At 40.2% G+C, this 19,262-nt stretch overlaps 1 protein-coding gene across 2 annotated transcripts; it reads right to left on the reverse strand.

Moving 5' to 3' along the window:
- Positions 1–7,936: 7,936 nt before the first annotated feature.
- hrh2b (histamine receptor H2b) lies at positions 7,937–14,846 on the reverse strand. 2 transcript variants are annotated; one of them, XM_034550569.1, is made up of 3 exons: positions 14,771–14,846; positions 8,883–9,669; positions 7,937–8,616 (listed from the first exon to the last, which is right to left on the reverse strand). In XM_034550569.1, exons 2-3 carry the CDS (start codon positions 9,501–9,503, stop codon positions 8,146–8,148), a joined length of 1,092 nt encoding a protein of 363 aa, XP_034406460.1. In that variant the 5' UTR covers positions 9,504–9,669; positions 14,771–14,846; the 3' UTR covers positions 7,937–8,145. The 2 variants fall into 2 exon arrangements, with proteins under 2 accessions (XP_034406460.1, XP_034406461.1); XM_034550570.1 differs by having other exon boundaries at positions 14,717–14,808.
- Between the last annotated feature and the right edge of the window lie 4,416 nt (positions 14,847–19,262).

A 19,262-nucleotide genomic window follows, 5' to 3' on the forward strand; every position in this document is an offset into this window, starting at 1 on the left:
CCGGAAGTTAATATGGACTGGTTCCCTCGACAAGAAGTCAATGGGATTCTACCACTGGACTCTTGGTTTAGAAAGTGAGCTCTGTGTTCATGAGCAAGTTGTTCAGCAATATAATATTCACAGATAAAACAGCACTTTTATGATTTTGAGCTGCGAATGCAATCGGCAGATGCAAACAGCCAACACCACGGTCCCACCAACACAAAGCTATGGGCGTACCAGAGTTTGACTTGATTGACATTTAGTAGTCTTATTCAGCCACTTGTTAGCAACCGCCTTTTTTAAGACACGTAAACGCTTCAGAAATAAACCTTTATAAAACGTTACTTTATGTCGTAGAACAAAACATTCTCTTAAGCTTGTGTTTGACCATCAGTTATTTTGTGTTTGCGTTTGGCGTTGTGCACCAGCAAAGCCTGGAGGTTAAGACGTGGACATTTCAACGGGGAAAATCCAGACCTCCGAGTTGACTGAAACCACGCATTAGTCAACACACGTGACTCACTGGTGTAATTTCCGGGGTCCTCTCTCAAGTTATTTATGTAGCCCCTCATCACGAGCACGACACAGAACCTTTAAATAAACTAACTAAACCTAATCATTTGGCCAATGTGCCACCCACAAACATGATCTACACTCCTAAAAAAACAAGTTCCCTGGTGTATACCGGGATTGATTGACACAGTCTGTGTGTCATAGTGCCTCTATGACCTGTCATACTTTCTCATGTGGCATGTTGGCACGTAATGCTGTAAGAAGCTGAGGAGGAAGAGACAATTAATAATTCTCAGTTACATGAAAAATAGCAGTGTCCATGGTGATACGGAGGTGTTAATAAATATATAACTAAAAATAATATTACCTTGGCACTTGTTTGGGGGAAGATATCGTTGCCATAGTGAAGCCAATTTCTTGAGTAGAAGAAACAACAAGTAGATGTGTAAGAGTTCATGAAGAAAATGAGCTAAACCGTTTAATGAAACTGAGTTGCTTTCCTTTGAAAGTCACATCCTCATTTCTTCATTTGCATAATCTTAGTGAGTGAAGCCTCTGATTTTCCATTTCCTCAAGCTTGGCTTCTCAGTGCTGACAATATAAACAGCTGCCGGGTGCAGGCAGCAGATGAATTGTGCAGCAGCACCGCATCGCCTCCTACACTCAGATCTGAAGTCTCCCCAGCCCTCCGCACAGAGCCTGCTCAAACGAACCTGAAACTTCAGGACTTTAGCACTCGTCTGCACACAGAAAGGATGGGAAGTGACAAGAACAGTGGGAGGACATGGAGCGGAGATATCTGGCAGTGTGAGGCAAAGCCAACAGCTGCTTCATTACAGGAGCCACACCAAACACACACACACAGGCCCACAGAAACGGGTACAATAGGGAAGCAACATGTCTTGGCTGCAACACCAAACACTTTTTCACAATGAATATTTAGTGGGTTTAAGGTTCCTGTGGAAATGACTTCACAAGATGGAGTCGCCATGCTCACTGTGAGGCTGACGCTAGTGCTTTGAGGCTACATGCTATAACTTCAGCAACGCTAACATGCTCACGATCACGATGCTGATGTTCAGCCGATGTGAGATACCGCGTTCACCATCTCGAGTGAGCATTCTAGTTAGTCACCAAACAGATTGGATTGGACAAAAATCCATATTGCCTTTTTGCATTAGCGTCACTTGCACAAGTGATTACACTTCATCCTGTGACCACGATTTGGATGACTGGCGGACAGACATGGAGCCACACTGCTAGCGCTGATCAGAAAGCAACCAGCAATAATGTCAGTGTGTTTTGTGAAAAGTAGAAAAGAAAATAAGATCCTTGAGTTCTTCTACAGCGCAGCGAGACGCCACCTCCGTTGCACACGGCGCTGATGTATGTACAACAAAGAAGTGCTGAGGAAGCAGAATCCACACGAACAAGATCCATTTTACTTGTAGGCCTTTTCGAGACACACACTGAGAGAAGAGAAAGAAATCTGCAGATTGGAAAACGAGACACTAAATGTGGAGCCGCTCTTCAAAGTCTACATTAGACTTTAACAGGTCAGTGTCCTGTTTGTGTTTAGTTGAACACATTGGCAAACCTAAACACAATCCACTCTCGCTGCAGCCTGCGGGAGACATTATTCTAATGATCCGCGGCAGCTGCTGTCCTGTGCTGGTCCACTGGGGACAATTAGGACGCGAGACTTGACAAACACCAGCAGCAGCTCGATCAAACACCGAGGCCGTAATTACAACCTCACGAGGCCGACGCCGATGACTGAGAGGGGGAACAATTCATCGTTTTTTAACAGTTCGCACCTCACCGCCCACTTAACCTCCTACTCATGTTGCATAATGTATGAGGTTATTTAAACACTCTTGTCACAATACTCTGACAATAAGTAAATAGAATGAATAAATACACATACAAATATGGAAAAGAATCTAAAATAATAAAAAAATCCTAAATAATGAACTCTTTTTTTAAGATAACGAAGTCATCTCCTTGTTTTCTTTTATCATCTCTTTGTGCTTCATCTTTGTACGGAGCAGAGATCCCGTGGACTAAAACCTCATCTTAACAATGCCTAATTACATTTAATAAAATGAATCATCACTTTTTACCCATTTATCTACTCCTAAATCAAAAAAGGTCTCTTAAACTGTCAGCACAACCCTTTTGGTTCATATTGCCACACGAGTGCTGTCTTGTAAATTAGGATGTATGTTTTAGGAACCTTGCAGAGAATATCACCAAATACAATGTTTTCTTCTCTCTGGTATAATTTGATCTCATTATTCATAACACATGGAGATGGACCATGGGAAGTCCACGTATTTTGTCAAGAGGGCAAGTGTGCCGAGTAAGAACTGGTTTATTGTGCCATCTGGTGGACATGCGTTGAGAGAACAGAGTGGTTACAGCCCTGTCCTCATGTGTAAAGGCTGTCGCTTACCCCACAGAGACGACTTTGCAACATATATTTGTGAATCCCCATATGGAACGAATGCGCAAATGCGGTTGAACATATTACAATCTATGAATAACACCCCTATGAAAAGGCAGCAGCCAACATTTGGCAAAGAAGCATAAGATAAATCTGCAGAAATGTACCGTTTTCTACTGTTTGTGGCGCAGCTGTGCACCCTCGTCCACGTTAGCGATGCCATATGGAGTTTGATAATATGCACAGGCTAATAAATGAAAGATAATCGCTGAGCTAATTGTTTAGCTGCGACTGTATTTTTGTAGACGGTCTGAGGCTGCAGCAGGTGTTCCCCCACAACTACAGGGAAGAGGACACAGGGGAGGATGGCCGAGTGTCGTAGGGCTGTTACCCAGTTTATTGTTCAAGGCCTGCACCCCTTCTCAACAGTGGAGTCAAAGGGACTTAGGTACCAACTAATAAGTACGTCAGTGCATATTGAGTTGTTTGATACATAGTTATTAATAAAGGGAGCAGCTGTGTGCTTATAAGTTAGTGCTCTAAATTATTTTGAAGCTGCTAGTCCCACGACCACTCCAGCCAACACACCTTAATAATGGTTTCTTTACTGTATGGAGAGGACCAAGGCTCTTAACTCAAATGCACCCCTCTCTGTTGGAATGGTAGCATAGTCCACGATAGTGAGTCATTGAAACATTTCTGTTGAAAGACTCATTGTTTACATATGAATAATAAATAACGAATAAAGCATTTTTTCTCACAAAAGAATCAACAAGAACCAATACGATTATCGATAAGGAACCGAACCGATAAGCAGTATCAGTAAAATCCTAACGATACCCATTCCTAGTATCAACAGGGTAGCGACAATAAAATAAATACAAACATGGCCATGTATTAGTAAGTTGCAATTATCAATACATTCAGTTATTTACAAAGACAATATTCTCCTGTCAAAATCTCCCTGACAAATACAGACCCATAGACTGTATGAACCCATGATTTAAGCTTTGCTGCCACCTTGTGGCGAGAATGGAATTTTATCAGCACAAAATAACTTCTGCCTGTTTAACAAGCGATCACACACACACACACACACAGTTGCTCGGCATGAATGGCTCGTTAGTTAGCCAAAATGCTAACGCTACTTGTTCGCACACAATACATTGGCAAATTTGGCTTACAGAGCAATATTTCTACGAATTCTACCGGTATTTATTTCCACAGCCAAAACCAACGCTACTTGCTGATAGTTTTTACGGGTTTGTACGAAACGTGAAGAACATTTAGTGCTCAACGTGTGTCTGCTCAAGCCGAAGACCTGCCTCTCCATGCCGTGGGATTCCCTTGCGACTGTGGGTCACATGATGCACAATGTCAACAAACTGATTCCGGCTTTGAATTTTAATTAACAAGATAAACTACTGAGCAGAAGAAACGTGGTTCACAGTGCCAAGTTTAACAGGAATTTAACCATTAACATAAGTTAGTTTAGTGCCATAGACATTTTAACACAGACTCCTTGAACATTTAAGAAGACTTTGTCTAGAATTTCTTACTGAAGAGAAACATTTGGATATTGTGGAAGTAGCCGTCATTGCTGTGCTCATTGTTGCCGCTGCTCTTTCTCTGAAGGCAGAAAACATTGTGTGTAAAATTAATTCTACACATGAAGTAGGCTAGGCTATAGAAGAGACGACTGTCTGAGGTGTGGACCGTTTACCTCCTTGTTTCCACAATTCAACACAGTTTACCATAATAAAAGTTCACCATCCACATGCTTATCGTGAGGATTCATATCTCTTGTGATATGAGGCTTCTTCTTCTGGTTCTATCTTTTGTTATCGCTAGTGTTTGGGATGCTGTTTCTACTTTCTGCCGTGCAATGTCTCATCATGTAATCACGTTGATCGAAGGGGCAGACTTCTCCCGGTTTGTTTAAAAAATGCAGTTCATGTAAAATATTGTCAGAAAGAGAATATTCTCTCTGGAGCCTCAAATGATGCAGAAATAGCCATCATAAAATTCATCCCCACTGTTGGATTATTTCCTGAAGCACTGTAAACACTGTAATACGCCTATGGTTGAATTGACTGTGCTTCAATGACGCAAATAAATAACTGTTTGCACTCAGACACCCACCCAAACAATAAAAATATAGCATTGAGATAAAACTGATGCTCCTTGTACAGCAGGTGGGATTTTATTTATCGTTGTGCAATATAGATATAGATAGGAAATGATAATGTAAGAGTAAACAGAGATAACCACAATGAAAATGAGAGACCCAACATCGTAGATAACACGTCACCAGGGTATAGGCAAGCTCAATATTGAATTAACACACCTCATAGCCAGCGATACATTTTCATAAAGCACTCAATGACGCACAGAGAGCCATTGTGAATCTGAGTCTCTTAACTACTGTTAACATGTGAAAAAATGATTTGGGTATCACAATAATTAAAATCAGTTCTATCATGTGGCTTGACTATCTTTTTGTGATAACCAGTGGTGCCTTTTATTTCTCACATTATTCCTTTGGTTCTACACCTTACACTTACAGTCCAGGTTCATTTGTTGTCTATTTATCCTCAACCATTTACACAGAAACCAGGCTGATAAGGTTTAAGTGCAAAGCGTCTATTCATGAATGGAACTTGCCATTAGGTGCATTTTAAACCAGAATTAATGCATCATGTCACATATTTCTTAATATGTAATAATAATATGTATATTTATATATATATATGCTATGCATGAACTATAATGTACATTATTAAATACAACATGGAGATAGATACATTATAAAGCTTAAAGACACAGATTAACACATCATGATATCTCGAAAATACTCACTCATTGTACAGACGACAGGTGTTTGAAGCTCCAGAACCTTCTGGATAACTTTCTTTTGAAACGATGATCCATCTCTTGTTTAATAGTATAATAGCACATCCTATTAAATGTGAGAACAACTAAAGTGATGGTAATGAGCCCGAGGTCATTGGGGGATCGTAATCCAGTGGCCATACATGAAGAACTATTCAACCAGGTCTGCTGAGGGTGTATGGGGTCAGGTGTCAGCATGGTATGCCAATGTCTCTGGGCCGTTACAATCTAAGCTTGCTCCTCTGGTACGGACTGCCCTGAAGGTTATGTCTATCCATCCCATAGTCTCCACATCAAGTACGAACTCTTGCCCTCTGGTCGGCGGTGTAGAGTGCCGAGATGTAAACTTAGCTGTTTTAAAAACTCATTTGTTATTTGTCATGTCATTATGTGACAATATGTTATGTGTCATTGGGGTGCAGCATTTGAGCCCAATACAAATGTGCCCACAGGGACATGGCAGCTCTGTGAAGTCATCAAGAGGCAGCTCCCTTTATCGCACCAGCTGTTCTGGTCACATTTTCCTTTTTTTGTTGCTTCAATCATTGTTTGACCTGAAAGCAGATATGGGGAGGCGTAAATACATTCTTAGGTCAACATGTCCCAGGACTCTGTTTAGTGATTGACTGGTTATTCTCTGGCTGCAATTCGCCTCCAAAAATGAAACCATCCCCAACTTTCCGTTGAACTTGGCCCCAAAGCGAGAGGAGCTTTACAGAGGCATTGCATGGCAACCCATCGCAGGCTCTGCTGTGTTCTGGACAGAACAAACACGTTATATCTTCTTTATTTAGTACACAAACAGAAACTAGTTACATAGAGGAAACTCTTTCACGCTGCACATGCAACACTCTGATCAGAGAGACCTTTACTGTCCAATGCGATGAACCCAACATGAATGGGAAGAATATTACAATGTCATCCTCCTCAGTTCAGAGGATTCAGCATTTAATACCTACAAATGTTCCTGAAACTTCCATTCTCACTTTAATGTTTCACTCCTCTGCCAGTTGACCTGAAAAAGAGTACATTTGTGTGTAATTGCTTCCACTCTATATGTCGCTCTGCGGCGGCTGGCTTGATCGCTTCCAGATTCAACGCTTACATTGGTGATGTCTCCTCTTCAGCAGCATCCCTCTTCTGCGAGGTTGAGGTCAACAATTCATCCCAATAGAATATTCCATTCCCTTTCCCTGCTTCAACCTATCAACCTACTTAAACTATCATCCACAGCAGCAAGGCCCACTTTAAATTATAATTAGAATCGTGCTTAGCTTGCATTGTCTTTTCACTGACAGAGCTTGAAAACCATTTCCATCTGCACAAATCCATTGAAGATGTTCTTAAATAATTACAAGGACCAAATAAAGCCGGCACAATACTATATTGTATTATACAGTACAGTTTGTGCACTATATTCATAGGCTAAGTAAAAAGAGTGAAAGTATATCAATATAAAATGATTTACTGATTCATTATATTTTATTAAATGGGTTCAAAAGGTACTGAATAAAATAATATGTAATAATGAGGTTTGTTAAATACATACAAATTAAATGAGCTATTCTGCTTTTGAATAAATAAAATTACTGAGCTGATTAATTCATTATGAAATGAATTAAAAGCCATTCAACATATCACATCAATGGGCTGACTAACCAAATCTTTTTTCAAGTGGAACACATTTACATTCCTCATGTTGTCTCCTCCTTATCTTATACCACTACACACAGACGTCGTTGGGTATTAGTGTGAAGATATTTAAACCATTGATGCACGAGTGAGTCAATGTGAGGCAGTGCTTGTCCAGTAGTCTTAAAAATAAATCCAACTTTTTCGGAGTAGCTTTACTATGAATCATGTGTCTTCATTAATGCAACCGGTCTTCCTCATAACTCGGACGGTTGTATGTGGCAGTAATGCACAAGTACTGAAATACACTTGACTTATCCAGTTACATATCAAAGCAACATGCTGGTCATTTATTCACTTTCACTGGCAGGGTTGAGGGGACAGAACATATAATGTCCAATTTTTTAACCACCTTTGTCTCAGTGCATCTTGCTGAGAAACTTACTGAGTCATCTATTCATTCCACTCCGCTCTGCCTACTCTTTATTTTGAATTACACTGCAGTTCGCTATATACACCTGTCTAATAAACAGACAGATGAGGACTGTGAATTGCCTTGATTATTATTATTTACACATGCACATTGGATTGGCTTCATGTTTGTGTCCGGTGCAAAAACAGCTTTGTATGTTCATCATGTTGTAATTGCGTTATCTTTGGCACGACACATCCTGGGCATTTCACCGAGGCACATCAGGGATACCGTTTCTCTCCGGCTCTTCCCCCTCAGTTTCTTCATTAACCGTGTCTGTATGTGTTTCCGACCGTTGGGAAACTCTTTGTCCGTTAGTAAGGTTCATTTGTTTATGCACGGACACACGAGTAAGCTGCAGGTTTCTGCGAGACAGTCCTCGGCAGCGGAGGAGCTCTCCGTAGACCCTGCGGAAATCCCTGTTGAAGGCTGGATACAGGATGGGGTTCAGAGCTGAATTCAAGTAGCACAGCCACAGGACCACAGAGCTAAGTGTGTTTGGGGCGTACGTCTTTTTCTTGATGGCCATGCAGGTGAAGAAGGTGAAGTAGGGGAACCAGCAGATGACAAAGGCCCCCAGCACAGCTGCCAGGCTCATTGTAGCTTTGTGCTCCCGGGCTGTGGCTGCAATCGATGCTGCGCGCGCAAATGATGGCGTGGCAGCACGAATACGCCGCACCTTGAAAAGGGAAAAGGTTAGAGAGGTTGAAAATGAGATAATAAGCTCACATGTTGATCTGATGGTGAAAGGATTTAATTCAGCAACCGGTGAATATGCTATTTTAATGTCTTGTTTCCACTAAAATGCAGATCAGTATTTAATCATATTAAATCTTCATTTCCAAAGGAGCAGCCTCAGACAGATGCAAAAAGTAGTCCATGCCTTAAATTATGACCTTTTATGTCCCACCTTTGCTTGTTCTGCAAAATGAAAGAAACACTGACCTGTTTTCGTGCCACTCTGAAAATGCAAAGATACATTCCACACATAAGCAGCAGAGGCAGGTAAAAGTAGCCAAAGGCATAAATGAGAACATAGTTGTTCTTCCACTCAAACTGGCAGTAGTGTCCCTCCTTGACCTCATCTCCCATGACCCAGTCCAAGTGCTGCACTCTGTAGTCCGCTGTGTTCAAGCCCAGGTGGATGGGCACAAAGGACACAGCTAGTGACAAGGCCCAGATGGTGATTATGGCCAGTGTCACCCTCACAGGCGTAACTCTCCGGGAATAGCTAAGGGGAGCTGAAATGGCTAGGTATCGGTCCACGCTGATGGCCATCAGGGTCAGGATGGAGGCTGCACACAGCATGACATCCAGTGAGATGTAGATGTTACACAGAGCTCCTCCGAAGGGCCAATGTCCGCTGCGCAGCTCCACAGTGGCAGAAAGGGGCATCACCAGCAGGCCGAGCAGGAGATCCGTCACCGCCAGGGACACCACAAAGCAGTTGGTGATGCGCCACAGTCGACGGCTGAGCCCCACAGCCAAACACACCAGCACGTTCCCAACAATGGTCAGAATGATAAAAGGCACCAGAACCAGCAGGCGGAGAGCTGTGGAGATCATGGTTCCTCAGGCATTGGGACACGGACACAGTGCTGCTGGGGTTATCTCAGGAGGAGATGTTCATCCACTGGCTCTTTTTCATCAAGGTGATCATGTTCCGGAGTAGATCGCACACAAAGCACTTCCCGGCCATCTCTTTTTTTCCCACAGTGCTGTAAACACTTCGCTGGGGAAGAACAAGAACAACAGGGATTTCTTAAAAACTCAGGTCACCATATAAATGACATTTGTGTATTTAAAACTTGTAAAAGAGCAAATTAGAGTCTCCCTACTTTATGTTATCTAATATAGCAAAACATGCATACAAAAAATAAATCCGTAAATAGTAAACAGATGTCAGACAATAGGCTGCAGTATATATTCCATGAGTGACATGGCTTCAGTGACAACTCTAGGAGTTCCTCACTCTTAATAAATGTACTTACAGATTAACCTTTTAATGCAAAATGCACGCTAACAAATGTAACAAAACACACACAGGTGAAATACAAACAGGACACACACGTACCTCCATCCCTTTTATAAAGATACTATGACAACACAATTAAACTAGTAGAGGTAAGCTGAGAAATGCACTACCAGAGGGCAACGCTAGATTTAATACATCACCATTTATACTCATGTCAGCTTTCACAAACTACGCCCCACATTCCTCTCTTATGTACACGCAATCCTCTCGGTCTAAACTCCATAAAGCTGCTGAACACCCACAAGTTGATTATCTCAACATCCTCAACGCAGCAGTGATGTTCTGTGCTTGTGATTCTGTTTAACTCACCGGGTGTTTATTATGTCCATATATTAAAGAAAGTAAAATCCATTCTCATGTCAGCTACACCACTGGTATTAGCCATTGTTATGCTTAACAAGATACACAACAGCCCCATCGAATGGCATTATAGCCCTTACTCTAATTGAATAATACAGAGGGAATAGGGTGTGCTCTGGCCTGGGGGGGGGGGGGAGTACACATGAAACGGCTGATCAGCAGCACATAGAGCGATGAAGAGAATGTGCCTTTTGAACGGACATATGTCGAGATCGGGGGCGTTGTCCCCCGAGAGACGGGAACATTTCCTAAAGCGAGAGAGCATTTGCTAAAGAGTGGGCTGCTCTACAGAGTGCACCGCTGACAAACTAATACAAGACAAGATCTTAAAAACAATCATAAAACATTCTGCCACAGTCTAAGGAGTAAAGTAAACACAACCAAGCCCAGCCAGTGTAAAAAAAGAGAGATTCCTAAGTGTCCAACCCCACATGTACTTTAAAACATTTTGCTGCCTACTTTTAGAAGGTTAAAGACACACATATTTCTTCACTGATGAGTTTGCATCCATAACTAAAAAAATATTTTTTTCTTTTCAAAAGTATAGACTGCTGCATAATAAACTCAACGTGATTGAATGAGTAAAATAGGATCCATCTGGATCACAAGTCAGCAGACTACATCTGAAAATCGCTCCTACTTAAACTTTTTAAATGTACAATTTTAAACAACAGCTAATATAATTGAAAGAAATCAATCCAAGTGTTTGTTACACGTTTCATATTTCACAAGTTGCTCTTTACATGGCATTGCTTGGGATTCAGAATGTAGAAATAGGCAAAGATATGTGCAGCAATGCCATGTTTCTAATGTTTTGTTGTGTTTTACAATGAACAATAAATTAATGCCGATACCGTTGGCCAGGAAAGTAGTCCTGCCCCAACTGTGTGAGACTGCTGTTTATATATTGCCTATTTTTATTGGCTCTCTGCTTCCTTATTACAGTCAGGCTATCTGATACGCTCCCATAAAATAGATGATATTTGGCTTTGACAGACAGATATTTCTCAAATTCTTTAATTAAGGTTTGATGATTAAAAACACAGAAGCATCAGCAGGCTCATGGGGATGTTAGATGGTATTATATTTACTGTTAGAGGCAAATAAATGCAAAGAAGATCATCTACTGCTATCATAGTATTTTTATCTTTGTAAATATTTCATCACACTCACTCCAACATACATGCAGCTATGGTTTTAAACAAAATGTGTTTAATTTATTCTATTCAGTAAATGTTAGCATCAAACTTTTCTTTTACAGCCGTTAGTGAACAACCGTTAGTGAACAACCGTTAGTGAACAACCGTTAGTGAACAACCGTTAGTTAACAATCATTAGTTAACAACCGTTAGTTAACAACTGTTAGTTAACGATAGTTAGTTAACAACCGTTAGTGAACAATCGTTAGTGAACACTCGTTAGTGAACAACTGTTAGTTAACGATAGTTAGTTAACAACCGTTAGTGAACAATCGTTAGTTAACAACTGTTAGTTAACAACCGTTAGTGAACAACCGTTAGTGAACAATCGTTAGTTAACAACCGTTAGTTAACAACTGTTAGTTAACGATAGTTAGTTAACAACCGTTAGTGAACAATCGTTAGTGAACACTCGTTAGTTAACAACTGTTAGTTAACGATAGTTAGTTAACAACCGTTAGTGAACAATCGTTAGTTAACAACTGTTAGTTAACAACCGTTAGTGAACAACCGTTAGTGAACAATCGTTAGTTAACAACCGTTAGTGAACAACCGTTAGTGAACAACCGTTAGTTAACGATAGTTAGTTAACAACCGTTAGTTAACAACCGTTAGTGAACAACCGTTAGTAAACAACCGTTAGCTAACAACCGTTAGTTAACGATAGTTAGTTAACAACCGTTAGTTAACAACCGTTAGTGAACAACCGTTAGTAAACAACCGTTAGCTAACAACCGTTAGTTAACAACCGTTATTGAGCAACACATGACTTCTTCTTTCAGCTCTGACACAGATACCATATGGCCATCTGGACCACATCTCAACTAACGTCTCTATCTAAACAGGAGTCTAAAAACTCAATGACACATAACGTATACATACTATACACAGATAATAGCATAGAAGTAACTCCAATGACACCTGTTCAACTAAATACACTCCTTGCTCATTCATGTTTGGATCAAGAATAAATATGTCAAATTTGTATAAATAGTAACAAACATAAGAACGAATTACCAGGGTCTTTCAACTGCTTTATCTTTAACTACGGCTGTGACCCTATTCAGGCTTTCCCAAACACAATATCATCATACCTGCTGTAACGACAGATAAGATAACCTGAAGTGTTTACCCTGACAATGATAAGAACAAATAATTTTATAATAATAACAATAAGTATTATTATTATTATTATTATTATTATTATTATTATTATTATTATTATTATTATCACAACCACTGCAAGCATACACCACAGATAATGTCATCACCTAGCTGACTGCTCATAGTGAATGTATCCATAACAATATACTCATAATACAATATTTTAAAGGAACAGTGTTTTAGGTGCAACTAATGCAGAAATTGAATGTATTATCAATAAGTATGTTTTCTTTTGTGTATTATAAACTAACAATATGAATCGCTGTGTTTGTGTCACCTTAAAATGAGCTGTTTGTATCTACATATGTTCTTCAGGGAGCCGGCCGTGATGTTTCCACAGTAGCCCAAAATTGGATAAACCAATAACTGGCTCTATATGGACATTAACGTTTACATTTTTGTGTCAGCGCCGTAGTTCACCTACATGCTTGTTGTACTACCATTATTATAGAAAGTCCAATAACCAATTCTACTATACATTAGGACTTTCTGAGATTGTACCACAACCAAGTGCAAACATACCTGTGAATTTTAATTGACCGTGACGTTCCCAGACATGTTGTTACACATGAGATATAGTTGCAATGCAAAAGTAATTAATTTAAAATAAAAAGGCTATTATATTTTATAATAATTTAGAGTGTAGACTTTGCACAACATAGGTCATCTCAATGTCCCCTTTTTTCCTCCGGTGAAGTGTTTCAAAGCAGCCATCGTTTCAGCTGTCGCCGGCGATTCAGAGAATCCACGGTCTTAATGTTTTCACTAATGCCAATAGATTCCCTCCGGGAGAAACACTTGTTTCCATGGTGACATTGTTGGTTCAGCACTGGCAGAGTTTAGATCGAGTCAGCCTGCTGCTATCATTCGGTGCGACATGCAACGGGCTTCACTGGCCATAAAGAGTCCGAGAGGATTTGAGACTAAAAGCCATGTTTGACTGCTCTTGCATCGTCCTCATTGCTGATGTCCCACAAGACGAAGGTAACAGGAGAATAGCAACACCATAGTACCATGATGACAGCCTGAGATCATTTTACAATGCATTGCATAATTCACATGTCTCATCACCAGGCAGTCAAAGAGAAATGGCAAAAAGTGCTTTACTTTTCTTCAGGTGAGAGCAAGCTACAGCATACCGTAAGGCTTTACCTGGTGCTTGTCTCATCGGTACATAGATGACATCATGTTCTGGATTGGGAGCTGCGGATATAATATAACTTAATATCAGCTAACAAAGGTCAGAGCACCTAAAAACCAGGTCAGGGAATATAAAAACCCTGCATCATGGAACATATTATGTCCAGCCCGTGAGGTAGATGAGTCAACAGTGGGAGATAACAATGTGGCAAAACATCCAGCCCAGAACGACACAAGGTGGGCCAACAATATAGATCAGCAATCTAACAACATGTGAAAAGTGAAACCGCTCCAAGCTGTGTGGTACATTTTATTTTTGGCGGTTTACCAAAGTCACGCCCAATGAGAAGTTATATGATTCGCCGACATTGCATTTGTATTGTTGCATTGCCCTCCTGTACTGAGCTTATAGCATTTTTTTTCCTGCCACAAACCAAAGGAAGGAGTAGACCAGAAACATCTTCTCAGAAACATATGTATCTGATTGGAACAACTCCCACATGATTGCTAGTAATCCTATCAACGAGTCACACTGTTGTGTTTTTACTGTTCGAAGTTAGCAAGAGGGATGCAATTGAATTACTTATAAAGTATTTAACTGTGAATTAAATAAAGATGGATAAACAGTATAAATACAGCTTCTACTGTGTAAATACAGTTTATTTGAATACAACTGCACTCATGCATCCATACTTCATCGCTAATGAATCTTAGACATACTGAAAAGTTACATACAAGATCAAAGTGCTCTAAACTGACTATTCAACATGACCTTCCTTCATTACATCCTCCGTCTTATGCAGGGCTAAGAGACATCTAGAACAATTCAATTGAAAACACAAGCTAACTCCCATGTGGAATAATGTTCACAAAACACATACCTGCATGCCGTCTATTGTCATCCAAATAACGTTGTTCAAACTGTGCCGACTCACCTCACATGGCTTGTCTTAAATGTCCGTCTGATCCAAACCTTCTTCCCAGATCATGACTGCTCTCCTCTGCTTCCTTGATCCTGCTTGAGTGTAAACTTCTCTCTCTCTCTCTTTCTCTCTCTCTTTCTCTCTCTCTGTCCTCACAGACATGTGCCAACAGACACATGTAACCCATACGTGCACTTTAACTCCCTCTAGTGCATCCATTCATGTTTTAGCTTTAAAATGTATTTCCTCTTACAACATGAGTATTTAAAAATTTCAAGGGGCTCAAAAGTATCTCAACAGATTAGGATTGCATTTAAGAAATATGATTCTTAATATTTATACAGTAATTATATATATATAGTGTCTTCATTGCGTGTTTTTTGGCCTCATTATTTTGTTTTGCAAAGTGTATGGTTAAGGTTTTGGTGAGTAGGTGAGTGAGCCACACTTTACACACTTAAGACACACTTCAATGAAGGTAAAGTATGTACTTTATTCATATTGTAATTGAATTGTATAGTTTTGAAATTATGACCTGCTTGCAAAGTTTCTATCTCTGTACAGATTTCCCCGCAGAGGTTCAGCACGTAGAGAATAAGTGGAGCTAAAGCAGCGTTACCATTTTAAAACCTTTGGAAGTAAACTAAGATGGAATACAAACAAACAAACAAACACACAAGTAATCACAAGATAAACACTGGAATGTAACTTAACATAACTAAGCGTCTACATGCAAGTGGGTCTGTGAGGCCGTAGTTATAGCAACAGTGGTGCTCTGATGGTGCATTAAATGCTAACATTAATTACATGGTGCTAGCATGAGAAATAACCACTCTTACTTGTCTGCTGATCTTTGTTATTCCAAACTATAAATTGTGATATGCTAGTAAGCTGACTATGACCTTCCACAATAACAAAACACATCTTGTTGACTGCATTAAAAGACATGATTTTAATGAGTATTTGTATATTACATTGAAGTTGACCGGTTTGTCCTCAGATTAGTGGTCTGCTCTCTACATTAGGATTTACTTCAGCCAAGAAAATCACTGTCCTCCAAATTCTCCCCTCCAGTCAGTCCAATTGTAAATATATAGCACTGAAACCACAAGTCACACACTTTTAGATGTACACACACACACACACACACACACACACACACACACACACACACACACACACACACACACACACAATTAATATCAAGCTATATATTTTACTGTTGAGTATGTGCATTATTAAATCAGGGTTAAGAGAGCTGAAGATTAGCGTGGATGTTGATGTGGAACATGAATATCCTCAATCCAAGAGGCAGCCATAAAATAACATATCTAGGGAGAGGGAGACGGCCTGAAATAGCAGGGCGCCACGCTTCAGAAAACTGACCGGGTCAACGGAGGTAACAGCAACAGACTCAAGTGAAGAGCAAATTAATCATTAAGAATGTTACGTAATAAGTTAACTCATTTGGATGCACTGGTCCAGAAACGAACGCTCAATAAGTTAAGCCAGAGCACGGCGGACATCTTGTTATTTTAATCAATCGATTAAATACAACGGAAGAACAATGGACCACAAATTGTATTATGTCGCGTGTACGCCACAGCTCGAATTACTTGATACAAATATAATAAACACTCAGAATCAGAAATAGATTATTTTAATTACAAATGTTATCACAATTTGGCTTCTGACAGTTAAAAAAAAATTAAGGGCGCTCCTTCAAAATATTTGAAGAAGTTAGCGGTTAGCAGACAGCGTAGCTGCTTCAGTATAAAGGTCATCGTAATGACCTTCGAGGCGCTGCAGTTATCCCATGCACTTGAAAAGGATCACACGTCCAGTATTTCCTTCTTCATTTGTCATAGGTACTTTGGTGACTGTTTGAAAACAAATAATTCTGACTCTTCTCCCCCCTGCTGGACAAAAGAAGGTAGTGAACTGTGGTCAATCTCTAGTAGATTTATACGAGATGGAGTCAGTATAAACAAAGTAATTGTATGATATCTAGAAGTATCGTTAACATAAAGGATCTGAGTACTTCCACCACTCCGCCACTAGAGTTGGGACAGGGTGTTCACATATAAGTAACCAAATGACTGAGGTCTTATAAGGATAGTGCTGTGAACTTGCTTGTGTACGAGTGTTGTTTTTAGTATTCTAGTATTCTTTATATGCCAGGGATGACTGTACCTGTGTACTTCAGGTGACCAGGATTTGTTAGATTTATCCGGCCGCCAAATACGATTCTTCTGGACCAATAACAGGAATTAAAAAGGCCTCCCAGCTGTGTTGTCTGTCAATCATCCTCGTTCACACTGGTGCCCCAACATGACGTGCGTGAACCAAAGTGATGTTTCTGACTAACAAGCTTTTGGTTTGACCTGCTTCCTGTTGCTGCATTGCCATATACGAGCTTTCTTCTGTCATCAAAGCTGTCTTCTAAATCAAATCATAAACACACAACCCGGCTGAAATCCCTCAAAAACTATTGGATGGATTGCCTTAATATTTCCCACTGATTTTCAGGGTCTCCAGAGGATACATTTGAATGAGTTTGGTGATAGTCTGACACTTAATCTTTTGTGAGATGGATTGAAATGAGTTGAACTATCTCAACCATCATTGAATGGATCATGGATAGCATATACATTCACAGGATGAATTGGATGAACTTTGGTGATTCTTTGACTCAAAAGGTCAAAATCCCAATTTGTCCTTCAACAATAATGGCATTATCTGTTCACAACTGCTGCATTAAAAAGTGTGGTAAAAAACAGCTATAAGAGAGAGAGAGAGAGACTGAAATAACCTGAAAAGAGTGCTAATGTCTACAACTATCTATCAAATGCCCAATGCCCTGTGTTTACATTCAAATTGCGCATTGTGTCTTTAATGACTAAGGTTTGGGTGTGGGGCATTTGATGGAGTGGGACTGGGAGCACACAGTAGATACAATCCAAAAGTCAACAGTCTGGCCTCAACAAACAAGCAAACGCAAAATAAACGGCCTCGCCGCAGCTTTCTTTTACATGTTTGACATTATTTATTCATCAGAACCTTTTTTTCTTCTTTTTTTTTGTCGTTGATGCATAACTCATTTGCTTGCATTTCCTGTTTTTGCATGTGTGCGGTTTCACTGCGGGACGTGACCCCCGCCAGCGAAAGGAATCGCCTCCTCGGGGCAATAAGGGAAGTCATTATGAAGTCGCTCTTTTGCTTAACATGTTTTGTCTCCAAACTGTGTTCAACACGATGGAAGCCAGGATACAGAATATACAGATGAGAACAACATTTTTTTATTTGTTGCTATGCAGGATTATTTAAGCCCCATTATACCACATCCAAGGCCATATAAAAGCCCCAGGCAGTTGCCTGCTCTCTCCCTCCTCTCCCATTGTGCTCTGTCATATTACATTTCCATCCCAGGGGAAGCCAATCTTGGACATCTCAGTAGATTACTGCTACGCCCCTCTGGAGGACACTCGACCCTGGGAGGAGGAGTGCTCGTAAACCCCAATCTGCCCTTCTCTGCCCTCTTCCGCCCCTCTTTGTCCCCAAGGAAGACTGCCACTGCGTCTCCCCGTCAAAATGACTCATTAGGCCTGTCTGTGAATCAAACTGGCATATGGAGCAACAGGGAAGGCTCTGCAGCGTTTATATTTGGTGGACAAAAGTGCAGAAAAAAGGGTTGCATATTAATAAATAAAAAACACAAATAGACAGACAAACAAACTCTGACGTGGGAACGGAAATGTTCTGCGTAGTTTTACAACTGAAACTTGGCACAGCTTCTGATTTCTTGTGCCAAATTTGGCTTGGAGCTTTTTGTCCACATGTAACCAGGTCACCAGGCTACAACTCTATAATTTCATACTGGTCGGTCCAATAGCTGACCTATAGCTTCAAGTTATGAAATTAGATGAAACCTCAGACTGGATTTTTATAACACCAGTGTTTGGTCTCAATAAAATAGTGCAATTTATTAACTTAATACATGTTTGCTCCATAATAAGGTGTCAATATGGTGCCACACACTCCAACTATAAAACAAGGGATCTCCGTAGGCCTATGGGTCTATATGTGATTATGATATCTTGAGAGCCATTCATCGATCTACTTCACTCTTGGCAGAGTGTGCCAGTGTATCTCATCGGTGTGCCGGTGAGCACAAAGCGACTGTTATAAGTTACTAAATCCGTGCTCTACCCCAAGTCCTCATTGGTGAAGCTAAACATGAGACACATGCGTCTCTTCGGAGATTTCTTCTGCTCAATGTATTGATGTTATGAATATTTTAGGTCTTGAGATTGAGGTGTGTTTTTTTGCAGCGGTAGATTTAGGGTGTTGGGGGCCTCAGGCAAATATTGTCTAAGCTTATTTTTCACACATTTTTTAATTGGGAATGTTGGTATTGGCAGTGGTAGAAGAAATAGGCTGACTCAAAATGTTGTCATTTTACTATTAAACACTATTACTATACTATTACTGCATACAGTAATAT

Source organism: Cyclopterus lumpus, chromosome 14 (assembly GCF_009769545.1).
Source record: "Cyclopterus lumpus isolate fCycLum1 chromosome 14, fCycLum1.pri, whole genome shotgun sequence".
Taxonomy (NCBI): domain Eukaryota; kingdom Metazoa; phylum Chordata; class Actinopteri; order Perciformes; family Cyclopteridae; genus Cyclopterus; species Cyclopterus lumpus.